The sequence below is a fragment of the Narcine bancroftii genome, chromosome 5 (genome assembly GCF_036971445.1).
Source record: "Narcine bancroftii isolate sNarBan1 chromosome 5, sNarBan1.hap1, whole genome shotgun sequence".
Lineage (NCBI taxonomy): Eukaryota > Metazoa > Chordata > Chondrichthyes > Torpediniformes > Narcinidae > Narcine > Narcine bancroftii.
The window spans coordinates 984,031-1,011,539 of record NC_091473.1 but is presented as its reverse complement, the minus strand read 5'-3'; the positions used below and the strand labels follow the sequence as shown (position 1 = coordinate 1,011,539).

The window sequence follows — 27,509 nt, the reverse complement described above, 5'->3', positions numbered from 1 at the left end:
CCATCCTTCCACTGCAGAAATTGCGCGCGGCTGGCCTTCCTTCCTTCCACTGCAGAAATTGCGCGCGGCTGGCATTCCTTCCTTCCACTGCAGAAATTGCGCGCGGCTGGCTTTCCTTCCTTCCACTGCAGAAATTGCTCGCGGCTGCCTTTCCTTCCTTCCACTGCAGAAATTGCTCGCGGCTGGCTTTCCTTCCTTCCACTGCAGAAATTGCTCGCGGCTGGCTTTCCTTCCTTCCACTGCAGAAATTGCTCGCGGCTGGCTTTCCGTCCATCCACTGCAGAAATTGCTCGCGGCTGGCTTTCCTTCCTTCCACTGCAGAAATTGCTCGCGGCTGGCTTTCCTTCCTTCCACTGCAGAAATTGCACGCGACTTTCCTTCCTTCCACTGCAGAAATTGCTCGCGGCTGGCTTTCCTTCCTTCCACTGCAGAAATTGCACGCGACTTTCCTTCCTTCCACTGCAGAAATTGCACGCGACTTTCCTTCCTTCCACTGCAGAAATTGCACGCGACTTTCCTTCCTTCCACTGCAGAAATTGCACGCGGCTGGCTTTCATTCCTTCCACTGCAGAAATTGCACGCGACTTTCCTTCCTTCCACTGCAGAAATTGCACGCGACTTTCCTTCCTTCCACTGCAGAAATTGCACGCGACTTTCCTTCCTTCCACTGCAGAAATTGCACGCGACTTTCCTTCCTTCCACTGCAGAAATTGCTCGCGTCTGGCTTTCCTTCCTTCCACTGCAGAAATTGCACGCGGCTGGCTTTCCTTCCTTCCACTACAGAAATTGCTCGCTACTTTCCTTCTTTCCACTGCAGAAATTGCACGCGACTTTCCTTCTTTCCACTGCAGAAATTGCACGCGACTTTCCTTCCTTCCATGCAGAAATTGCTCGCGGCTGGCTTTCCTTCCTTCCACTGCAGAAATTGCACGCGACTTTCCTTCCTTCCACTGCAGAAATTGCACGCGACTTTCCTTCCTTCCACTGCTGAAATTGCACGCGACTTTCCTTCCTTCCACTGCAGAAATTGCACGCGACTTTCCTTCCTTCCACTGCAGAAATTGCACGCGACTTTCCTTCCTTCCACTGCAGAAATTGCACGCGACTTTCCTTCCTTCCACTGCAGAAATTGCACGCGGCTGGCTTTCCTTCCTTCCACTGCAGAAATTGCACGCGGCTGGCTTTCCTTCCTTCCACTGCAGAAATTGCACGCGGCTGGCTTTCCTTCCTTCCACTGCAGAAATTGCACGCGACTTTCCTTCCTTCCACTGCAGAAATTGCACGCGGCTGGCTTTCCTTCCTTCCACTGCAGAAATTGCACGCGTCTTTCCTTCCTTCCACTGCAGAAATTGCACGCGTCTTTCCTTCCTTCCACTGCAGAAATTGCACGCGACTTTCCTTCCTTCCACTGCAGAAATTGCACGCGACTTTCCTTCCTTCCACGGCAGAAATTGCACGCGGCTGGCTTTCATTCCTTCCACGGCAGAAATTGCACGCGACTTTCCTTCCTTCCACTGCAGAAATTGCACGTGACTTTCCTTCCTTCCACTGCAGAAATTGCACGTGACTTTCCTTCCTTCCACTGCAGAAATTGCACGCGACTTTCCTTCCTTCCACTGCAGAAATTGCACGCGGCTGGCTTTCCTTCCTTGCACTGCAGAAATTGCACGCGTCTTTCCTTCCTTCCACTGCAGAAATTGCACGCGTCTTTCCTTCCTTCCACTGCAGAAATTGCACGCGTCTTTCCTTCCTTCCACTGCAGAAATTGCACGCGGCTGGCTTTCCTTCCTTGCACTGCAGAAATTGCACGCGTCTTTCCTTCCTTCCACTGCAGAAATTGCACGCGTCTTTCCTTCCTTCCACTGCAGAAATTGCACGCGTCTTTCCTTCCTTCCACTGCAGAAATTGCACGCGACTTTCCTTCCTTCCACTGCAGAAATTGCACGTGACTTTCCTTCCTTCCACTGCAGAAATTGCACGCGACTTTCCTTCCTTCCATTGCAGAAATTGCACGCGGCTGGCTTTCCTTCCTTGCACTGCAGAAATTGCACGCGTCTTTCCTTCCTTCCACTGCAGAAATTGCACGCGTCTTTCCTTCCTTCCACTGCAGAAATTGCACGCGTCTTTCCTTCCTTCCACTGCAGAAATTGCACGCGTCTTTCCTTCCTTCCACTGCAGAAATTGCACGCGACTTTCCTTCCTTCCACTGCAGAAATTGCACGCGGCTGGCTTTCCTTCCTTCCACTGCAGAAATTGCACGCGACTTTCCTTCCTTCCACTGCAGAAATTGCGCGCGTCTGGCTTTCCTTCCTTCCACTGCAGAAATTGCACGCGGCTGGCTTTCCTTCCTTCCACTTCAGAAATTGCGCGCGGCTGGCTTTCCTTCCTTCCACTTCAGAAATTGCACGCGGCTGGCTTTCCTTCCTTCCACTTCAGAAATTGCGCGCGGCTGGCTTTCCTTCCTTCCACTGCTGAAATTGCTCGCGGCTGGCTTTCCTTCCTTCCACTTCAGAAATTGCACGTGGCTGGCTTTCCTTCCTTCCACTGCAGAAATTGCACGCGGCTGGCATTCCTTCCTTCCACTGCAGAAATTGCACGTGGCTGGCTTTCCTTCCTTCCACTGCAGAAATTGCACGTGGCTGGCTTTCCTTCCTTCCACTGCAGAAATTGCACGCGGCTGGCTTTCCTTCCTTCCACTTCAGAAATTGCACGTGGCTGGCTTTCCTTCCTTCCACTTCAGAAATTGCACGTGGCTGGCTTTCCTTCCTTCCACTGCAGAAATTGCACGCGGCTGGCTTTCCTTCCTTCCACTTCAGAAATTGCGCGCGGCTGGCTTTCCTTCCTTCCACTTCAGAAATTGCACGCGGCTGGCTTTCCTTCCTTCCACTTCAGAAATTGCGCGCGGCTGGCTTTCCTTCCTTCCACTGCAGAAATTGCTCGCGGCTGGCTTTCCTTCCTTCCACTTCAGAAATTGCACGTGGCTGGCTTTCCTTCCTTCCACTGCAGAAATTGCACGCGGCTGGCTTTCCTTCCTTCCACTGCAGAAATTGCACGCGGCTGGCTTTCCTTCCTTCCTCTGCAGAAATAGCATGCGACTTTCCTTCCTTCCAATGCAGAAATGCACACATGCAAGGTTAGTTTATTCTTACTCTAATCAGCAAGCTACTGGATGCAAAAAAACTGGTGTTTTTAAGGACAAACAATTTAAAACTCTCCTTAAGCCATAGGATGTCATCTCTTCCCTCCAGCACACACTCAAAATAGCCTTCACAGATGTAATTACTACAAATTACATTTCATCCTCAAGGCTCTCACGTTGCCACATAAAAACACACATGATGGTGCACTACAGGTAATGGTCATATCTAATTACATTCATACTTACATTTCCAAAAACCTCTGAATTTTGGAGGGAGGACAGATAGTAACCAGCAAGGACCAGGACAACAGAGCACTGCAGTGAAGGACATGAATTTGAGAATTGTGGGAGGGTACTGTTCCATCCCCCTTTATATATGAAGCACTAAAGACACTCTCCAAACATGCCAGGCAAGCTGCAAGATCCTGATAGAGGAAGAATAATTAGAAGCAAACAATCAATTTAATGAAATCTACTTACAACATTTCCGTAAATACACAAACATAAAGTACTCTGGAGTAGGAATAAGTACTTCCAAATTTTCATATAGAGCTTTGCTATTCTTTCCTCATCCCAATTACATCTAAACTGATGTATAACATTTATTATTTTGAATCATCTTTTTTTTTTCAAACTTTATTGAAAAGATAGAAAAAACATAACATACAGTTTAATACTAATCAAAAAATGATTTTACAAAGATATATATAAAAAATAAAACAAATCAAAAAATAATTTTAATTTTTTTTAAACCCACCCCACCCTCCCACCCCTTCAGCCAGCTCCCTTAAGGGGAGTAAAAAACATAGATTATACATATTTAAAAAATATTATAAATGTTAATAACATTTCAAAGTATATCTAAATGCATATATTTCAAATACGGATACCACTTACTAACAAAAGAATAATAATTATCATGTAAATTATAGGATTATAGGTAATTTTTTCCATGACAATACATACTTTCAATTCATTATGTCAGCGTAATATATTAATCTCAGTATCATCTTTTCAAGTACTCACAACATATTTAGGCGCTACTGATAACACCAAACGTACAAAAGCAATTTGAATTTTATCCAATCCCATTCCCCTTAATGAATACAAATTACCCAACAAAAAAAAAAAAATCGGTGCATCTAATGGTAATATAAAATTATACAATTTTTCCAAAACTATTTAAATTCCTTGCCAAAATGATTGAACTTTAACACAAGTCCAAACAGCATGTAAAAAAAGTTCCAATACATGAACCACATCTAAAACAAGAATCCGAATTACTAAATCCATAGTTGTTTTTTTTAGCTTTTCCAGGGTAAAATATAATTGATGTAAAAAATTATAATTAACCATTCCATATCTTACATTAGTCAATTTAATTACATTATCCTGACATAGTCGCCCAATCATCTTCAGGAAAAAAACTAAATCACTCTCCCATTTGAGTTTAGATTTCTCCCAATCTGGTTTATCCATACTATCTTGTAACAAATTATACATAACTGAAATATAACCCTTTTTCGGTATAGAGGAAATCAAAGATTCAAATCTCGACAAAGTAGGTAAAGTCATCTCTCTACCATAATTATCTTTTATCAAAGCTCTAAGTTGATAAAACACAAACAAGGATTTACAGGTATATGAAATCTTTCTCTCAAATGTTTAAAAGAAATTGTCCTTCTTCAAAACAATCTTATATTGTCTTTATACCTTTAGAGTCCCAAATCTTTAAATGATTATTAAACGTTGAAAAATAAGCTGATTATCATACAATGGAGTTTGAATTGATAGTTTATCTTTCAACCCCAACACCCTATTTTTTTTCAAATCAAAATCTTTAACAAATGTTTCAGTATCGGCATATCATATTCCTGCAATAAAATCAAATTCCAACAAAATATAAATTCATATATCTCAACCCTAGGAATACATGCCATCTCCACTTTAGCCCAGCAAGGAGGCTGATCTAAATCCATCATTCTACTAACAAATTTCAACTGGGCTGCTTCAGAACAATTTTGAAAAAGTGGTAACTGTAGTCCGCCCCATGCATACTTCCATGCAAGTCCATGCAATGCCACTCGAGCTAATTTACCTTTCCATAAGAACTCACGCAATGCTTTATTCAAATCTTGAAAAAAAACCCTTTGGAAGTAAACAAGGTATTGGCTGAAATAAATATTGAATTCGAGGAAAAATATTCATTTTAATTCAATTAACCTGACCAATCAAAGTTAATGGAAGATCTTTCCACTTAATCAAATCTGCTTTAATACATCTTAATATAGGTACATAATTTAATTGATATAATTGATCATTAGTATCCACAAACACACCTAAATATTTAATTTTACTTTTAATTACAATTAATTTTGTAATTGTTTTAAATTCAGAATTATCTCCTACTCCAACAGGTAAAATTTCACTTTTATCCTAATTAACTTTATATCCCGATAATTCTCCAAATTTCAACAAACACTCTTGCAATTGTTTCAACGATCGTTCCGGTTCTGTCAAATATATCAACATATCATCCGCAAATAAATTAATTTTATATTCTTCATTCTTAACCCTCATTCCTCCAATTTCTTAATTTTGTCTAATAACCTGAGCTAACGGTTCAATAGCCAACGCAAATAAGGCTGGTGACAATGGGCAGCCCTGCCTAGTTGAACAAGTCAATTTAAATGGTAAAGAAATCTGTCCATTTGTCACCACCCTAGCAATCGGGTTCGTATATAAAGCCTTAACCCAACCAATAAAAAAAGTGCAGAATTTAAATTTCTCTAACACTTTAAATAAAAAAATCCCACTCAACCCCATCAAAAGCTTTTTCTGCATTTAGGTTGCTTGGTTAGGTTGCTTTCGATATGCATTGACCAAGGTAATTAATCAAAATATATTGTCTGATGCATTTCTATTCTTAATAAAACCTATTTGATCAATATGTACCAATTTGGGTAAGTATTTAGCAAGTCTATTAGCTAATACTTTTGCTATAATTTTATAATCTACATTTAATAAAGAAATAGGTCTATGAAGACACTTTAAATTGATCTCTATCTTTTTTTGGAATGACAGTTATAAAAACACTTGAACATGATTCTGGTAACTTCTGATCTTCAGTAACTTGATTCAACACTTCTCCAAATACATTAGATAAATCATCATTTAAAAAGTTTATAAAATTCCACAGGGAATCCATCATCCCCTCGGGACTTTCCATTAGGCATTTCCTGAATAGCTTCCTTAATTTCAAAATCCTGAACATCTTTCCCATCTAGAACCAGTAACTTTAATTTAGATAAGTAAGAATCAATAGAACCATTATCCTGTTTCCCCTCATAAGTATGTAATTTTAGATAAAATGAATAAAACTGGTCATTAATTTCCTGAGGTTTATGTAATTTTTGAATTCTTCTTAACAGCATTAATAGTCCGAGATGGCTGTTCAGCTTTCAATTGCCAAGCAAGTACCTTATGAGCTCTTTCCCCCAACTCATTATAATGTTATTTAGATCGATTGATTAAGCACTCAAACTGATAAGTTTGTAAAGTATTATAACGTAATTTCAATTTCGCTAATGTGGCCTTTTTTTATCTTCTGTTACATCTTTCTGAAAATCTTTCTCTAACTCAGCAATCTGATTTTCTAACTTTAAACTTTCTGCCATATATTGTTTCTTAACTTTCATAGAATAACTAATAATCTGCCCCCTCAAATAAGCTTTTAAAGCATCCCATATTACAAAATGACTATCCACAGAATTAACATTCTCAGTCAAAAATAAAGAGATATGCTCTTTAACAAAAGTAATAAACTCTGGTTTTTTTTCAATAACATTGCGTTAAATCTCCATCTATAGAACGGACGTACTACCTCCGAACTTTCACAAGGAAAAAGTAATAATGAATGATCTAACTCTACTTTATATTCAGCTCGTAATACTCTACCTTGTAAATGTGCTGATACCAAAAATAAATCAATTCTAGAAAACAAATCATGTCATGAAATGTAAAAAGAAAAATCTTTCTTTGTAGGATTAAATTTTCTCCAACTATCCACCAAATTTAAATCTTTCATTAATGCATTAATTTGTTTTGCCATCTTTTGATTTTCTTATATTCTTTGGATTTCTGTCCAATAAGGGGTCCAGAACACAATTAAAAGTAACCACCAACTAAAATATTTTCATTAGCTTGAGTTAACAGTAAAAAAGCATCTGAAATAAACCACTCATCATCTATATTAAGGGCATAAAGATTCAGCAAAGTCCAAGATTCAACAAAAATTTTAGTTCACTCTTAAAACTCTGCTAGCATACCCCTCTGAAGATTCCAATTCAAATGGTGAGTTTTTATGAATCAAAATCGCTACTCCTCTTGTCTTAGAATTAAAAGAAGAAAAAACATGACCAACCCAATCTCTTTTCAATTTCAAATGTTCTTTTTCAGTCAGATGTGTTTCTTGTAAAACAGCGATGTCAATTTTCTTTTATATATATATATATATATATATATATACTCTCTCTTAATTGGATTATTTAATCCCTGAACATTAAAAGTTGAAAAATTTAATTTAGACATCTTTTTAACTACTAATACATTTACACTCTATAAAATAACGCTCCCCTTCATACTTCAAAAAAAATAAAAGTCCTCTCCTCAAAAAAGAAACAATAAAACAAAAAAAACCACCCAAAGGTAGTAATACCCTAAAAATCTGGGTGTGGTGAACCCACTAGCGGCAGATGACTATCAAAGTTTTCAGTGTCATCCACCCAACCCCCCGCCCCAGCCAGGTACATATTTATTAATTAATTAAACACAATCAGGTATAGTCCATATATTCAACCCAATGATTCCAAACCCAACGACTGCTCAGAGTCTTCAATATCAAGAAGACTTTGTATCAACTTTCTTTCCATTCTTTCCATACCCATTTCCATTTACTCTCCTCTTAGGAGACAACGGAGAACGCCCATTTCTTCAGTTATGGCATAAAAAAAACACTTATTTTGAACCATTAATGGAGACTGACTGCTGTGCTTTCTGTACCGCCATACACAAAATCATTTCTCTTAGTATTTTAAACAATGAACCAATACTGCCTTGGTGTTTGTCCTGGAAGTGGTTTTCTTCTCAAATTTCTATGAGCCTGATCCAATTCCAAGCCTTCAGGAAAAAGCTCTTTACCCAAAACCTCTGGGATCCAATGCTTAAAAATTTTTTTATAGGATCATAACCTTCAATGTCTTCTGGAAGACCAACTATTTTCACATTATTCCTATGGCTTTGATCTTCCAACAAATCAATCTTCTTCAATAAGTCTCTTTGAATCCCCCAATCTACAAAAGAACCTTCCACTTTTTCCATTTTTTCCTCTATTACGTTCCACCTAGTTTTGACACTCAGAAAAAGCTGTTTCAACTTTCTTAAAAATATCTTGCACAGTATCAACTGATTTTATACATCTATTAATATGACTCTTAACTAGTCATTTCCTGTTTCATAGTTGACATTTCATCAAAGTCTTCATTTTTATTTTCATCTCCATAAAGCCTTGGTTCATCTGAATTGATGTTTGTTTTGACATATTGTCCATTTGACAAGCAATCCCTTCCAAAACAGTGAACACTGAATCCATTCCAGATTTCACCACCACTTTTTGAGGTCTACCTTCTTTAACTACAGGCTCCTCCTCCTGGGCAAATTCCAATAAGGTAAGTTCCTCTTCTTCCTCAGTCCTTTGGCTGAATGGCTGCGGGTCTGAACACCCGACGCCGGCACCCCGACCTCTTCGGGACTCCGGCGTTCGGGCTCCCCCACAGCCCACTTTATCCAGCAACTCTCGGGCCCGGGATGCCCTACGCAAGCCAGGCAAAGCCGCCGACGCGCAGGAACGTCCTCCAACGCTACACTGCGCATCCCCGGGCTGCCCAGCAAAGTCACGGGTGCGTGGGTCCCCTTGTCGGTCGTGCCACCCGCGTGCACGACTTCATGTGAATGTGGGTCGGCAATGGCTGAACTCACCAAAGTGTCAGCGCCATCTTGTGGAGGCAGGATTGGCGCCGAAGTCAGACTTGAACGGGCTGGAGTCCTCTTGAGGCTTGGAGGCTCCCAACGACGACTCCATGGATTCAGCTATGCAGGTAGGCCTCAGTTCTAACACACTTTTGTATGGTAATTTTTTCTGAAGTTGAGTTTTAGATTTTTTTTTACATTAGTTGCTATAATAAATCATTGTTATTTAAACTGTAAATATTATTTTTAAACACTTTTATGCTTTTTAAAACTGGGTATTTAGTAATCCAGCTGGGGTAAGGTGGAATACACATCTTACTTCTACGCCATCTTGCCACGCCCCCCTTTTGAATCATCTTTTACAGCCTTACATATACTCAACATTTAATATGGTGTTAAAAGTCTATAAATAATACACAATGATTGGCAGTAGTTTTGAGAAATTCTATTACAAAAATATAATTATGAATTCTTTATAAGGTTGGTCTCTGGAAACATGACGAATCCACAAATTAGCAATGTGTGATGAAATTTAGTACAATGGAACAGTGCACTTCAGTGGTGAAACTTGATCCCAGCAGTCCCGAAATACATTGATATGGAAATAACAGAAATAGTCTCCTGGCAGTGTGACATTAACTAGATGTCTTGCGTAAGGGAACGCAATGTTCTTAGATATCTAATTCAAGCCAAATGCAGATTAAACTGATCAGGGATAGCCTGAAAAACATACCCCACAAGACCAAAAGGCATTTAGTCTATCCGTCAAACTTGGTTATGTGGGAGTCTTTAAGCATCATGTGCTTGTAGGTCAGAGGGCCTGTTACTGTGTTGCACCTCAAAATTAAAAACTAAACCTAACATTGAAGATATCATTCAAATTGCTATTTTTCAGTATGATTACATTAACATTTTCATTTTTGTAATAATTTATCATTTTAATATATTTAACAATCATACCAAACGTCAAGAATCCCTCCCTTCCACTCTATACAAGTCCTGTTAAACAGAAAGAACGAAGAAAAAAAATCCATTGTCAGTGTGATCAGTAAAATGAGGAGACGTGAGAATACCAGTGTTAAAATCTTTAGAGGTCTACTGGCTGGCCAGTAGCAATCATAACCCTATAATTGGTGCCAATGAGATACCTATGCTTTAAATAAGGCTGCAAAATTTTTAGGTGTTATATCCCTTCCTGAGTGTATGTGACTTTTTCAAGTGAGATGCAGCTATTCATCTCTGAAGACAACCTATCCATGAGTAGATGGGAGTCAGACTTCCATGAAACTGCTATATACTTCTTGGCCACACAAAAGGCAATTTCTGTGAATTTAATATCAGAATTAGTGATCTACCAACCGCGGTAAAGTTCCCCAGAAGACAAACTCTTGGTCTACTGGGAAGGTGACCCTGCGATCTTAGTTAGGGTGTCACAGATATTAGGCCAGAAGGGCCTCACCTTCGTACAAAGCCAGGTAAAATGTAAAAAGAAACTGACCTCTACACTATATCCAAAAAAAAATCTCTGATAATTCAGGCTTATATTGGTGTAATTTCTGTGGAGTGAGGTACAATTGATGGAGAAAACTGTAACAGACAAATCTATACCTGGCATTGATAGTAGCCAACAAACTTCCCTGACACAAATTCTGACCAGTGTTCGTCAATTGTGTCCAAGTCTGACTCCCATCTCACCTTAGATTTATGCAAACCTGGCTTTGGGCTCTTGCTCACCAATAAAAAATATATTCTAGGAAAAAAGTGCAAATTTCCTTCATGGAGACGTTTCTCCTTTTCAACAAGTTCCAATAGTCATTTCAGGACCTAAGGAAGGATACATTAACATTTTCATGCATTTATCATTACATTTCCTGAACGTTGCATGCCTGAATTTTCATATCCAAGTTCTCCAAATTATTTATAGATTGCTGTAGTTCTGATCAGCAAATTCCTAAACCTAGGCTTCAACACACCACTGTGTAAATGAATCCCGGATTTATCACTCCCAGTCCCCGATCAGTGCAGATTGGCAAGAACATCTCCTCGGCAATCTCCATCAGCTTTGCTTTGCTCCCTGCTCTACTAACTTTGGACCTGACCAGGTGGCTTGGTACAATTACACCATTTACAAATTTGCTAGCGACACTATGGTGGTGGGCTGTATAAAATGGAGCAATGAGTCACCATACTTGGATGAATGGTGTACTAACAACAACCTTGGACTGAATGTCCCCAAAACCTTGGAGATGATTGTAGACTTTAGGAAGGGAAAACCAGAGATATGCAATCCACTTTCATGGTGGGGGAGATTAGATTTGGAGAGGGTGAGCACATTTAAATTCCTCGGAGGCCTTTCCTGGACCCAACATGCTAATGTCATTGAGAAGAAACCACATCAGCACCTCTACTTCATTCAACAGAAGTTAGTGGAGGTTCAGTATAACATCGTAAATGTTGGCAAACTTCTACAGATGTGCAAGTGTGCTGTCTGGCTGCATCATGGCCTTGAATGGGGGCATCAATACCTCTGAGCAGAGTGCCCTGCAAAAGGTATTGGACACAGCCCAATACAAAACTCTCCCCGCCACTGAGAAAATCGACATGGAATGTTATCCTCAGAGAGCAGCAGCAAGGATCCAGACCACCCAGGACATGCTCTGTTCTCGCTAATTGCATGAGGAAAGAGGTGAGGGTGCCACAGCATTCGTGTCACCAGGTTCAGGAAGTGTTGCTACCCCTCCACCAGACTTCAAAACAATCAGAATTCTCGTAAGGACTCTTATTTGTACATATTACTGTTCTTTTTTCTTCCATATTGGAGTTTGTTTAATTTCTTTCTTTGTTTACATTTTTCTCTTTTTCTTGCGATCATTGTAGTTACCACTCAGTCAAAATTTTGCCTGGCCTGCAAAGAAAAAGAATCTCAGGATCGTGATGTACTCTGACAACAAATTTGAACTTTGAAAGTTCATATCTGAAAATCCGGTATTTTCTCCTTTTGCTTTAATCTGTAATTGGCGTAACAGTTGATTCTCTCTTCCATTCAAAGACAAAAAGACCATGCAAATTAATTCAATGGGAAATTGTTTTTGAATTCTATTATGCACCTTAGTTCAATGTACTGACACAGATTCACATCAGTTATGCAGGAACCTTTTGAAGTTCATTGTGGCACACAATGAGTGGACCATAGCACCAGAGATACAAATTTAATCCTGATTTGTTCTTCCTGTGACAATATGGGTCTCCTCCAAGTGCTTTAGTTTTCTTCCACGCCCCAAAGACACGATAAAGCAGTGGTTCTCAACCACCTTCTTTTCACTCACATACTTTGAATATTCCCTGTGCCACATGTGTTGTGTTTAGCAAGGGATTGCTTAAGGTGGGATGTGAGTGGAAAGAGGTTGAGAATCACTGCTCTTGACCCAATTGTTCAAGTATTTTGCTTGAGGAAAGTTGTCATTGGCCCATTTCCTTTGGAGTTATGAAACCGTGCACATAACGAGTCAATGAGGGACAATTAAAACAGTGGGTTTCAAACCTTTTTCTTTCCACCCACACCCCCACCTTAAGCAATCCCTTACTAATCACAGAGCACCTATGGCATAGGGAATACTTAAAGTGGCATGTAAATGGAAAGAAAAAGGCTGAGAACTACTGTGATAAAGCCTAGTATGTAGGTACATGGAAGAATTTGGGGGAGCTGGAGAATGAGATTAAAAATGGGATTAATTTAGGATTAGTGTCAATGGATCCGTGCAAGGCTGAAGGGCCCATTTTTAAAAAGGCAAGAAATCGTAAAATATTTTTATCATGTCAATTGATTTAATAAAAACTGAAAACACCAATAACCACAAAAGTTAAAAACTGAAAAAAATATATCCACAAACTCAATTCACCTTTTCTTGATAGCAACTATAATTTGATTTACATATTATACCATTAACAATTAGTTAAATAAGCCTCTTATCTCATTAGGGGCACATCCTATTCACATTCCCAAATGTGTCCAGTTGGGCTAAAGGGGCCATTTCTGGGCAATAAACTACAACTCTAAATACACCAGGCAACCAAGGTGCTGCAAATTCTCTACCATCTCGCATCACCCAGGACAAAAAAAAGACCTGGTCAATTAGTACCCTCACCACACTCCACCATTCATTCGGTCACTTGTGCACCTTGACTGTAATGTGTCTGCTGCAGTCACTTGGCTGCAGTCACTGACAGCATCTGCGATCCCACGACCTCTCCCACAGAGAACAGGGACAACATATCTGGGGACACCACAGTGTGCAGGATAGTACAGCTAAAGATTAAATTAAGAAAACCTGAGCCAAATATTTAAGCATGGGCAGATTGGAGAGCAATGCCATCTTCATATTACCAAGTCGCAGATCTGGCAATATTGTGCATGCACACCTAATGATGTTGAGAACATAGAAGACAAGAGACCGGGTCTTTGGCCCACAGCTTCATGATGCTCCAATTAAACAAGTTACATATCTCTCTATTCCCTTCATACTCATATTTTAAAACAAAAAAGACAGCCACTAGCCTCCAAATGACCGTCACAGTAAATTTTGCAAATATATCCACAAAATGCAAGACATGCTGTACCATCTTCTGTCGGAAGAAGTTGTCATTAATAAAAGCACAAAGTTATGCTCCATTTTAAGACTCACCTCTGCTTCATCGGCAGCAATGTAACAGCATGTTCCCAGAGCATCGGCACACTAAACAGAAGCCACAAGATGCATTGAGATACTCAAATTATTACCAATCAGGAACGATGACATTTACAAGTATGAAGATTTACCCATTAATTATTTTTCAAAATTAGCTGGGTGCTCTGTAATCTATTATTAGGTAGTGCACTTGAAAAAGATCCACCAGAATATTTTTTTCCCCCCATGGATGTCAATGTTTTGACAAGGTTTGCAGCTTTGGGTAAATATGCAACTTCGTCAATGAAAATTCTATTGCTTTACAACAACAGAATTTTTCATAATCAATTCAATGACACTGCAAACTATTAATTGCTATTCATCAATTTGTATCGACACTGGTCTCCTGGGAAAGAACAAGATTAAGACAAATAGTACAGAATATTTGGTTCCATTTGTATGAGCTCCAATAATTTTTGGATGTGGGGAATGAATCAGATGCATTGTTTCCATCCATCTAAGATTTGAGAGGAACTTGTGCTAATGGGATAAGTTAAATTCTTGAAACAAACAAAACAATCCTTCCTTTACACAGTCTGAGTGTTAATAAATGTTGAGTTGTTGCTGGTAAGAGTAAGGAGATTGTCAGGGAAGACATGAAGATACCTTCTCCTGAAGGAATATCTAGGTCCAGAATCTCAATCTCAGAAACAAAAGGTTGGCAATCAGGATGCAAATGTAGAAAAATATCTTCAGGATAGCAAATCATTAGGCTTCATTTGCCAAGAGTATTGTGGAGGTTCAATCACTGAGTATATTCTGGACAGCGATGAATAGATTTTCTTTTAGATTTTAAGGGAATCAAAGGATAGTCCAGGAATGTGAAAGAGGTAAAAGATTAGCCATGCTACTGAATGGCAAATTGGTACAAAGAGATGAATGGTCTACACCTGCTTCTTTTTCTGATGCTCCAAAAAAACTCAGTAGCAACAGATGCAAAAGAATGACAAGTTTCATTACCTTGGTCGTCTTGTTAATCATTCTCAAGATCAAATAAAGTCTTTATGCCCTTGGCACAATGAAATATTTATCAGCAATAACTGGTACTGTTAAACAACACACCTTAAACAATATGATTGTGGAAAATAATATAGATAACAATATGACCGGGAAGAATAAGATAGAATAACAATTTTTCACGGATGTCCATTAAACTTGATCCACATGAGCATCATGTTGAGGAACAGTTTTGTTAAGTCAGCAGTTTTAGATATTTAAGATTTATGCATCTTTGTTGCAACTGCAGTGATCTATTTGAGCATTTTTATGCACTCCATTGATTATTGAGCTGTATACCAGCTTGATCAATGATCATATACTTTGAAAATAATTAACTGCAGATACTTCAATCCTGGAATTTAAGAAAAAAAGCTGCACTCAGCCTGCAGTTTAACTGCTTTAGTTTGTATATTGATTGAGCATAGGACTGGCCATTGACCATATCAGATGGCCGGAACTGATAGATTTAATTGACGCACATATCCACAACAACAAAAAAAGTATTGACACCCAACTCCCAGGAACTAAAAAAAAATCTTGAGATAGACAAATAAAACAAAAGTTTTAGTTCTAAATGTCTAATCTCGTCTACTAACAGAGAGAGGCTGCAACCATGCCCCAAATCTCTGAAAGGAATCTTTGAATATCGAGAAAACTGACTCATGGAGCACATCCTAAATTTTAAAGGGAATTCATCAAAAGAAGTCTAAGTGGGAAACTTTGTGCCTACAATATGTTGAAAATAGTGGGCAATATATCCAAAGTATGCAGAAACTTTGATTTCCTGAAGGTGCTTTATTTCCACAGTATCAATTTAATACTTGAATTCCTACAAACTTTTTTTTTTAAAAACTCCCAACAAGTGTTAGGTTGTTCCAATAACATTTTGACCCAATGCAATTCATTTAACCCTTGCAAATGCATCGCACAAAAAAATAAATTACTTACACTGTGTCTGGCAGTCAGACTAGCTGATTTGTCAGTAATGATATTAATCAAAATAGATTTTAGAGTTTTGAAAACATCTTCAGCCTCTTGGCACGATCCCAGCTGAATACACAGTAAGGTTGTGACGGCAGCTGCAAGAGCTTGTTCTTCACCTTTACCTATTAAGAAAATAAAAAATTTGTTGCTAGTTATCAGATTACCATTTCTTTTCCATTGCACATTTGCCCAAACATTATCATTTGCGTGGCAATTCACTGTTACAGCACCAACGACCGGGTTCAAATCACACACTGTCTGTAAGGTGTCTGTTCGTTCTCCTCGTGTCTGCATACCAGGGGCTGTAGGCCAATAGGGTGTACTTAAGCAGCACAGGCTCATGGGCCAAAAGGGCCTGCTACCGTGCTTAATGTCAAAATAAATAAGACCCATCCTCCAGCAGTTCATTTTTTTTTCCTTTCTATGGCTTTGCACAAGCACAATGGTGGTGGTGCAATTAGCACCATTAGCTCACAGCTAAAGCCATTCAAATTTGGCACTGCTATGTGCAGCTTGAACATTCTCCCATATTCACTGTGTCAACCTGTTCCCAACGGCCCAAAGTTGTGCTGCTTCATTAAATGGCTGTTATGAAAAACTTCTGAGAAAAAGGTAAGTGGGGGAAAAAAAGGTTGGTGGATACATGAGTGAATAACTTGCAGGGCCACAGGGAAGGTGGGACTAATAGCATTGCTCCATTGAAACTAGCACACAATCTTGTCACAATAAACATGCACAAAAACCATTCATTCATTGCCAGCAAGCTGCAACCTTTAATATTAATAAAGCCTTTAGCCCAAAATATTACCTACATTTTCGTTCTCCACAAATCCAATCTAACTTGCTGAACATCTCCATCATTTCATAGCTAATTTAAGTTCCTTGGAACAAAATTTCAACCTGGTGAAGGTGAAACTTTGGAATATAATCCAGTCTGATCCATGCAAATAAGGGACAACCAACATACCTCTTGGCTGTAGACACTTTACTCTCATACTTCAGACTACAAAGACATACTTACCTTTTTTCAAGCAACGTTCCAAGCTATCAGTGAGGCTGACACTCCTTTCCACCAAAAAGGCAGATAGGATTTTGGAAGAAAATGCCAGCTTGAGGCTTTCAAGAGCCTTCTGTCTGGCTTTGGCACTAAAAAAATAAAAGGGTTCCAATTTCAGATTTATACGAGTACATACATCACATACTTCCGAGATTCCTTTTTCCTGCAGGCACTGCAGAATTACGACTAATTGGTAGTGCAAAAAATAAACTATACACAGCACAAAGAACTGTAAACAGATAATGAATGTAAACAAATTGACTGCAATACAAAGAAAACGAAAAGAAACTCAATAAAGTCCACGAGCACTTAAATGAATTTCTGAGTTTGTTGTTAAGTCGGAGGGTGGAGGGGTAGCAGCAGCTGTTCCTGAACCTGGAGGTGTGAATCTTGTGGCACCTAGCCCTCTTTCCAGACAGCAGCAGCGACAACAGAATATGTGCTGGGTGATGAGGGTCTTTGATGTGTGACAAAGTATATAGAGGTCTTTGGGAGATAAATTGGGAAAGGTTTGTTGGAGCAAACCCTTTAAAACATAGAATTTTTGCAGGAGCTTTTGCAAGATGCTCAGACTCATGATGGACTGTTGCAAAAGGCTATAAATGTAACAACAGGCAATAGCAGCTTTGTCTGGAAAACAGAACGTACTGTCTAGAAGGTCCTATGATCTTTGCAGGCAGAGAGGAGAAAAAAAAGGCTTTGCTCTCAGAAAGGAGGGAGTGAGAGAGAGACACAGACATCAGTTCCAGGGTTCCAGAGAGACAAGCTGGCAAGCTTTGGAAGACGGCCTGATCAAAGGAGAGGACTGGCTGTCCAATGTTTCCCTTGGAATAGGAGAAACAGAAAGGAACTCTGTGGTGACCTGAAACAAGAAAAACTCTCTCTCTAAAGACTAAAAAGAACCCTCCTGGGTAGTAACCATTTACCTGTTAAGCACCAAAGCCTGGTAAACTTTATTAATGTTAACTTCTGTGCACAGTACAAGAATTGCCTGCAACCAGTGAGATTGGACTGTAAACCAAAGAACTTTGCTGAACTTACACATGCGCTGTTTCATGTTCAAAGATAATTAAAAGCAACTTTTGTTTAAGTAACCTTTTGTCGTGGTACATATCTATTGCTGCTGGGTCCTGGGGTCCCCTGAACTCATAACAGGTGATTGCTGCTGCTCTCCAACAGCAACGTTCCCTATAGATGTACTCAATGGGGAGGATTTTGCCTGGGCTGCATCCACTACCTTTTGGAGGGCTTTACGCTCAGGGATATTAGTGATTCCATACCAGATCATGATACAGCTGGTCAACACACTTTCCACTTACACCTCTATAGAAATTTACCAGGGTTTCTGGTGTCATACCAAATCTCCGTAAACTCCTGAGGAAGTAGAGGTGCTGACGTGCTTTCTTCATGATGCCATTGGCATGTTGGGTTCACGAAAAGATCCTCCGAGATGGTGACTCCCAAGAACTTAAATTTGCTACTCTCTCAACCTCTGATCCCCCAATGATCACTGGATTGTACACCTCTGGCTTTCCTTTCCTGAAAGCAACAATCAGCTTCTTAATTTTGGTGACATTGAGTGCAAGGTTGTTGATGGTGCACCATTCAGTCAAATTTTCAATCTCCATCCTGTACGCTGACTCATCCCCTTCCTTTATACAACCCACCACCGAGGTATCACCAGCAAATTTGTAGATGGTGCTACTGTCATACCAAGCCTCACAGTTGTAGCTGTAGACGCATCAACATAATAATTGTAAGTCTATCTAACCCCAAATACAAATTACACATTGTGAACTTACTCACCTTTTGTCCATTGTATTATCAATGCATTGCTTCAGCTTCTCCTCAGCTTTCTCTTGGACCACCTGCTCGTCAATGGTTTCATTCCCTTTGGAAAAATAAAGCAAGTGTGGACATTTACCACTATTCCCTCACCCATCTGGATATTCCTCGGAAGAATGCAGAAACAACCCAAAAGCAAAATATTTTATAGAAAATGGTGCCGAAGCCAGTGGTTTTCAAACTGCCCACCTAAACTTACATCCCACCTTAAGTAATCCCTAAGCCATGGGTCCTCAGTAATTAGTAAGGATTGCTTAAGGTGGTATGTGGGTGGAAAGAAAAAGGTTTGAAAACCACTATTTTAATTGTACCTCATTGACTCGTTATGTGCACGGTTTCATAACTCCAAAGGAAATGGGCCAATGACATTTTTTCTCAAGCAAAATATTTCAGTAACAATTAGGTCTAGAGCGTGGTTCTCAACCTTCCCTTTCCACTCACATACCACCTTAAGCAATCCCTTACTAATCACAGGACACTGACAAGATGGTAATAACAAGTGGTGTCCAATTTTACTTTGCGACGGTGAAATTGTGCTTCAGCCTGTTGTAATCACAGTTCAGGTTCGGCTATCCAGAAAGATTGCAGCTTTACAGCAACTGCTGCAGAGTCCATGTATGTCCAAAAATACATTTTTGGACTTGTCAGGGTCACCAATTGTGGCCACTGGAATTGCAGTGGACACCACGAAATAGCCATACAAGGCGTTTCTAGAGTGAATCAAACAGATTCACGCAAACTTTTAAAAGCCAGAATCACACGCTCAACATGCGCTGATGTCATCATGCACTGATGTCACATGGCCAGTTCAATGCCTCTGGGAGTTGTAGTGCCGCCATAGCGCCACTACAGCACTACCGATTAGTGGTAATTCTGCCGCGCCCTCAGGAAAAAAGGAAACTCAGGGTTGTACGGGATGTCATGATTGTACTCTGACAATAAATCAGAATCAAGGAGCACAATAGCTTTGCTTTAATTTGGATTATATGTTCAGTGTCTTTCAGTAGCATAAACCTCACAACTAAATCAGAAAACTAGGAATGAATTCTTTTTTCTTATGGGAGAGCAAATTAACACGGAGAAAGCAAACCAAGGTCAAGCAGAACTGTGGCGAGAAGCTCAGAGGATTATACCAACGGTGAATGGCTCGTTTCCACAACGGACAGTTTATGCATTTCTGTCCATTGTGATGTGTCCACTAATAGTGTTCAAAAGTTTTGCTTCAAGAAGAGAACGCTCAATCATAAATCTTGGAAGTGGTTGTTCTATGAATGGGCAATATGACTTTTAAAAAATTAATTTATAAAGTGAGAAAGGAAAGAAGTCCACGACATCCTGTTATAGCTATGTAGTTAGTGCCAACCATTTGTTACAAAACACATTTCCCAGAAAGGAATAAAATAATCTGCTTGCAATGAAATCCACAAAGAAAATTATGGGTCAATCTGTAATGACTGAAGAAATGAGGAGAGAAGGATGTCCCAAATTTTTTTCCCATGAGTGGTTGTTGGAATCATTTGTTGGAGAAGTTAATAGACAGATGTGCAAGATGTTTGATGCACTATGGAAAGATCTAGTCATAGGATTTTTTTTCTCTCTGGATTGAATTGGTATCTACCCGATTTTCAGAGGATAGAGTTGGGTGGGAAGCCCTCTCCTATCTCGGAATTATGCACAAATACCTTTGTTTGCTTTTTACCTTATCTTTTCTGTGGAGAGAATAGTGAGATAATTTCTGGTCTGATGGCCTGTTTGTCCTGGATACACACATTAAAAATTATTCATGCAGTCACAATCATGTTTATTTTTCCCCCAATCATGTAACATTAACACTGTGCCAAATTTCTAACCGTGTGACACTGGAACTAGGCAATACAGATCATTCATACCTTCTTCAGGAACACTAGCATTCTCACTGGTACTGCTGCAATGGCTGAGTACTTCACTGGTAAGATCATCATCACTGACCAGAGTCTCCCCTTTACCTCCATTCCGTCCTCCTGCAAAGAACAGTAAAATGAATAATGGCCTAACAATGCTGGATGGAGTTCCAAACCTTTGCTTTCTGCATCACCACAAACGCTACTTGTGGAATTATAATTGATCACTTTGCAATTCATTACAAATTGAAAATCTTCCAAGCATTTGAGACTATCACATACAAAATGCTGTTATATTGTTTTCCCCCTTTTTAATACCATTTAGAATACAAGGTTCATCATTCAATGCTAAACAATAAAGAAACATTGTTATAGTTATGGCATTTGAGGAACTAGTGAACAGATTTAAAAAGCAGAACCAAAATGAGAGTCATCGCTGGATTACTACCTGAGTCATGTGCAAATTGGCACAGGACCCAGAAGATTAGAGAGTAGCTCAAGGATTGGTGTGGGAGAAGTTGTTTCCAATTCATGGGAAATTGCCATCAGTATTGGGGAAGGAAGAAACTGTTCAAAAGGGACAGGCTCCAGCTGAACCATGATGGGACCTGGATTGTGGCGAATCGCACAACTTGGGACTCTGGACAGGGCTTGAAACAAAATAGTAGAGGGGGAGTGGGAGGGGTTCAAAGGACTGGAGAGGGATGAAATAAGAGTGTGGGAAAAAAAATTTAATAGAGGGGATAAAAATCAAGTGCAAGAGGCAAAGATTACTGGATTTTGTAAGTACAATGGGTACAAGGGCACTTCATCTGAAAGCCCCTAGCATTCAAAACAAAGTTAGTACAAGGGGGTATGATTTAGTGGTCATTAAAGAAACATAGTTTCCAGGTGGAAAGTATTGGGAATTAAATATCCAAGGATATCAGGTAATAAGGAAGGACAGACAGGAAGATAAGGGAGGTGGGGTAAATTTAAGGAAATCAGGGCAATAGAGAGAGATAATACAAGATCTAAAGAGCAAAATGTTGAGTCCATTTGGATAGAGATTAGGAACAGTAAAGGGGGAAAAAAAATCATGAGTGGGAATTGTCTATTGGCCACCCAATAATATTACAGTGTCACAGGCAATAAACCAAGAAATAGAGGAGGCATGTAAGGATGAAACAGTAGTTATTGTGAGGGACTTTAACCTGCACATAGACTGGGTGAACCTTGATAAGGACTTCACAGAAAGTATATGTGATAGCTTTAATGAACAGTATGTTACTGAATCTGCAAGGGAATAGTTCTGTGCAATGAGACATAAAAAATTTGCGCTCTTGTAGTTGGGGAACGTCTTGGAAAGAGTGATCACAGTATGACTGAGTTTATCATACATATGGAGGGTACAATATTCAGTCTAAAACAAGTGTGTTATGCCTAAACAAGAAAAACTACAAAGGGATGAGGGAGGAGTTGGCTAGGGTAGACAGGGAACACAGGCCATATGGAGGGATAGTTAAGGGACAGATGAAGACTTTCAAAAAAAATTTTTTTTTTTTAAACTGTGCTCAACAGAAGTATATTCCAGTTAAAAGCAAGAACAGTAAGGGTGGGGGAAGCCAGCTTGGATAACTAAGGAAGGCATCAAACTAAAACCTTGTGTTCAAAGTGGCCAAAGATTGTTTCATCATAATATGGCATAATTAGACCTCAACAACTTCTGATTTCTGTGCCCATGGATAACACTTCCTTCTATTAACAAATAGAGGTTCATCCTGAAAATTATGTAGAGGCACGTGATGGTGGAGAAAGAACACCAGAAAACAATATTTTGATGCCACAGGTTAGAACACTGATTATTCCATTTTGGAACAAGCACTCTATTACGAGGTTAATTGTTAAGAGCACTAGACCAGTCGAATTAATTTCACAAAACTTACCTGTAAACATTGTGTACAAAAAAAATACATTCTTTGACTATTTTGCAGTTACAGAAGATTCCAACTGAACACACATTCGCTCATGTAATAAGAAACCAAGTCTGTTCTTTTATTTGAAAAAGCTCTGACTTGATGATCAAAATCATTAACATGCATTCCAAAAGCAAACTGAACTGAAATTAAAATGAATGGTCTCAATAAATTTGAGAAAAGCGAAATTGGTGCAAATGGTACACAAATGTTTAAATATAACTTTGGACTCTGAGCAATCTATATTATATACTGAATAGGGAAGGAGCAGGAAAGGAAAATAAACTTTTTGAATAAGAAAAAACTAAAAGTGTAAAAAATTAAAAACAAATTAGCATATGGTCAAGCATATGTGGAGATAGTGCGCAAGAAAATTGTCATATGGAAGATGCTTTTGACAATAAACAATCAGGATTACATGTAGCCAGTCATATAATAAAAAATTTAATTACATTACTTCATTTGAAAGTGCAACCACAAAGCTCGTTTGGAAGAATTCGTCAAAAGTTGGGGTATGGAAATGAATACTTCGACAAGTGTTTCAACAACTAATACAGATAAATGCAAGTACAATTACAACATTCAAAAAGCATTGGACAAACATATGAAGCAAGGGTCTAAAGATATGGGCCAAATGCTGGCAAGTGGAACTGGCCAAAAATACAAACTTATTGGCATAGAGAAGTTGGGCTGAAGGGCCTGTTCAATCTACAGGATCCTCCAATGACTTCTGCGATTCTGGCATGGAGCATCCTAGCAGGATGGGATTCAACAGGGACGTGGGAAACAAAATCTAGAGTTAAGGTCTGAATTTAGGAGAGAGCAGAGTTGAATAGTATAAAACAGAACCATGAAAACTGGATTTGGACTCAAACAACATCACGTTGGGGTGGGGAAGACAGGGTTTAGAAGTGAAGGCAAGAGTTGAGAGTCAGCAAATCCCTGTAAGGGCAAGAAGCAAAGATGGAATGATCAGTAAACCTTGGTTAACAAATGAAATACTATTTTGTCAGGAAAAAGGAATCACGTGTCTGATACAGAAAATTGTTTTCAGTCTTTCAAAGTTCAGAGGATTTAGGAAAGATCAAAGCTGATATGAGGGTACATAAAGAGGATATAAAATTGCCCATACCTACATAATTAATTCTAAAACATTTTATAATTATACAAGAGGATAGCTAGGGACAGAATAGGCAACAAAAATAGTCTGTGTGGAGCCAGGGAACGTGCATGATATTATGAATGAATACTTTGGAATCAGTATTCACTCGGAAGAATGGGGAGGACTGAGAACTAGCTGAAACATGAAAATCAGGAAAGTGTTAGAAATATTAAGATGGATAAATCTCCAGGATGTGATGAAACCTTGAAAAAGGGCTGAGGCCTAAAGCATTGGCAATGTATGTCTCCTAGAGCCACTAAAAAAAACTGGCTGAGTTCCTCCTGCATTTCGGAGTTCTTATCATAATCACAGCATCTGCAGACTTCTGTGTTTCACCCTGGAAGTTAGAGATTGGAATGGCTCTGTCAGAGGTTTCAATAAGCATTACTTAAGTATTGGCCTTATTTGAATCTGTCTAAATAATGCTCCCTTATTTCCCCCCCCACCTCTCCCACCCAGAGTATATTACTAAAGTTATTGGAGGAGAGGCATTTGTGATAGCTGCTTAGATATCCAAGCAGTTTCATCACCATTATGGTCATTCTCGGTCTTCTTTGACTTGACCAGTCTGGGTAAAATGTGAATGATTTTTTTTTAAATTGGAAAACTATGAAGATTAATAAATTGTTTTATTGTTTAACTGGCTGCCTCTTTTTAAAGGCTATTTCCATTACTGATGACAGTATGTTGCAAACTCAATTAACCTAAAAGAAATCGAATTAAAGTGACCATCCATTTAAACAGCACGGGGCACATTTTTGTTCTCACCTAATTTATGCCGACATATTTGCACACAGCTGTAATTGGGGTGACCACTGTGAGCAGCCAGATCTTAATTTGACTATATCCTAGAATGATATCAAATACAACCGAGTAACAAATCTCAACATTTTAGCCTGTTTGGAGAACTTCACTGATCAGCAACTCAACACAGCAGACCAATGAAAATCAGTGAGGTTCCATATTGCAATGTGTTATTTCAATTCAAGGGAACAGGAACACAGCATTCTTCCAAACCTGCAAAACAGTGAAAGCAGCAAGTGATTATGCATCATGAACATTACAACCAGGCTATGTACCTTCCAATTGAGCAGCTTTGGCTGAAACCTTCAGCTGTAGTAGTTCACGTCTTAAAAAACCTGTCAAGAAACAAGTTGGAAGAAAGTTAATAAAGGCTCTTTTTTTAAAAAATAACACGACTCTTCATCTGGTCATTTATTGTATTTACTGTTTCTGATATTATAATGCATCAAATCAGCTGTGACAACATTGAAGTTTAAAATGAATTAGATGCCCATGGAAGATTTTGGACTTTGCTGTGAATGTGGACCATTTGAAGAAGTAATCTTCTTTCTACTCAATCAACATTCATCTCATATATTTACTCATCCTTGGTATAATTTAGAGTTTAAGACACAAATTTAACCATACTTGCTGGCTAAGTTGTTCAGGTTTTGTTGCTTCTTTTAAAAAATCCTAGAGTTTTACCCAATATCAATCCTACACAGATCATCTGCTCATTCATGCTTGTTCTGCCAGTAGGATCTTGCCAGATATTCGATCTACATTTTAAATGTGATGTTGAAAGATGAAAGGGCACATTCCTGCCCTGACCCTCCACCCCCACCTCCTTGAAGGAAACATCCCTGCCCCTCTCCCTCACAGCTCCAAAGGTCACATTCCTGTCCTTACCCCCTCCCTCCCAGCCTTGGACACAGCAGCCCTGACCACCCCCCACCTTTACCTCCCGCCCTGACCACCCCCCACCTTTACCTCCCGCCCTGACTACCCCCCACCTTTACCTCCCGCCCTGACCTCCCCCCTCCCAGCTCTGACGGTCACATCCCAGCCCTGACCTCCCATGAAGGCCACATCCCAGCCCTGACCTCCTCCTCCCCCAGTTCTGAAGGCCACATCCCAGCCCTGACCTCCCATGAAGGTCACATCCCAGCCCTGACCTCCCATGAAGGTCACATCCCAGCCCTGACCTCCCATGAAGGTCACATCCCAGCCCTGACCTCCCATGAAGGTCACATCCCAGCCCTGACCTCCCATGAAGGTCACATCCCAGCCCTGACCTCCCATGAAGGTCACATCCCAGCCCCGACCTCCCATGAAGGTCACATCCCAGCCCTGACCTCCCATGAAGGCCACATCCCAGCCCTGACCTCCTCCTCCCCCAGTTCTGAAGGCCACATCCCAGCCCTGACCTCCCATGAAGGTCACATCCCAGCCCTGACCTCCCATGAAGGTCACATCCCAGCCCTGACCTCCCATGAAGGTCACATCCCAGCCCTGACCTCCCATGAAGGTCACATCCCAGCCCTGACCTCCCATGAAGGTCACATCCCAGCCCTGACCTCCCATGAAGGTCACATCCCAGCCCCGACCTCCCATGAAGGTCACATGCCAGCCCTGACCTCCCATGAAGGTCACATGCCAGCCCTGACCTCCCATGAAGGTCACATGCCAGCCCTGACCTCCCATGAAGGTCACATCCCAGCCCTGACCTCCCATGAAGGTCACATGCCAGCCCTGACCTCCCATGAAGGTCACATTCCAGCCCTGACCTCCCATGAAGGTCACATGCCAGCCCTGACCTCCCATGAAGGTCACATCCCAGCCCTGACCTCCCATGAAGGTCACATGCCAGCCCTGACCTCCCATGAAGGTCACATGCCAGCCCTGACCTCCCATGAAGGTCACATCCCAGCCCTGACCTCCCATGAAGGTCACATGCCAGCCCTGACCTCCCATGAAGGTCACATTCCAGCCCTGACCTCCCATGAAGGTCACATGCCAGCCCTGACCTCCCATGAAGGTCACATCCCAGCCCTGACCTCCCATGAAGGTCACATCCCAGCCTTGTCCCCAGCTGATACTAGTACCACTTCCTACCTCACACACACGATTGTTTTTTCCCCCTCTCTGCATTGCAGTTTACACGTGCACAGTGGGTAGTTTTTCTTGCACTACCAGTTAGTGGTAATTCTGCCTGCCACGCAGCAATAGGAACTTCAGGGTTGTATGTGATACCGTGCATGCGCTCGGACACTAAATCTGATCCCACTCCCAAACGGGTGGGCACTGCACCCTAACCGGCCTCCGTGTTCATCTGCAAACCGGCAGCAGCAAAGCCCTTTGACGCAAGTGGCCAGGCCGGAGGCCAGCCTCTCTCACCCTTGTTGTGGCCAGGCCGGCCCCGGGCCTTCGGCATCCCTGCTGCGGGCGGCTGGCACTCCGGCTCGACCCTTTCCCACGCGGAGCCCGGTATCAGCCGGCAGACGGCAGCCTCTGCGACCTGGCGCTGCACTTCACGCAGTTAATATCTGTTACCCACGAATGGCTGGGCTGATTTCCGAAAGGCGTCCGGTTGCTGCTGATTTTCGGGGCACAATGACAGGACAACCCGGCGCCAACTTCCACCATCTTTCCTCCATCACCCACGATGCGCCTTGGCCGGCGCCGCACAGTCTGATGGGAGTTGGAGGACAGCAGGCCATCGAGCCCGGCAGCGTCAGGGGAGGAAAACGACTGAACTGCATCTCCCGACAGGCGCAGCGTCTATTGCGCAGGAGCAGACACACGATCCCGGATGACGCCGTGGGAGGAGGTCCCGCGAGCAGCAGCACCACGTGGTTTCTTCGCGCCGAGAAAGGTGCCCTGGGTCGCTGCGTGCCGCTTCAAAGTCTGCTGCTTCCCGCCGGCGATCACGTGAATACATCTGTACCAACTCA

General features: G+C 40.8%; 1 protein-coding gene across 2 annotated transcripts in view; it reads right to left on the bottom strand.

Annotated features, from left to right (window-relative positions):
* LOC138763023 (interferon-related developmental regulator 2-like) overlaps window positions 1–27,260 on the bottom strand; it is a 53,467-nt gene extending 26,207 nt beyond the window's left edge. The window contains exons 1-8 of one of the 2 annotated variants that reach the window (XM_069936528.1): window positions 26,953–27,260; window positions 24,852–24,911; window positions 20,665–20,775; window positions 18,737–18,821; window positions 16,895–17,019; window positions 15,838–15,995; window positions 13,849–13,899; window positions 3,386–3,564 (exon numbers count right to left, since the gene is read on the bottom strand). In XM_069936528.1, the coding sequence (XP_069792629.1) occupies window positions 3,386–3,564; window positions 13,849–13,899; window positions 15,838–15,995; window positions 16,895–17,019; window positions 18,737–18,821; window positions 20,665–20,775; window positions 24,852–24,911; window positions 26,953–26,989 (806 nt within the window). In that variant the 5' untranslated portion in view covers window positions 26,990–27,260. The remainder of the gene's footprint in view (window positions 1–3,385; window positions 3,565–13,848; window positions 13,900–15,837; window positions 15,996–16,894; window positions 17,020–18,736; window positions 18,822–20,664; window positions 20,776–24,851; window positions 24,912–26,952) is intronic. The other variant, XM_069936527.1, reaches the window with a different exon arrangement.
* Between the last annotated feature and the right edge of the window lie 249 nt (window positions 27,261–27,509).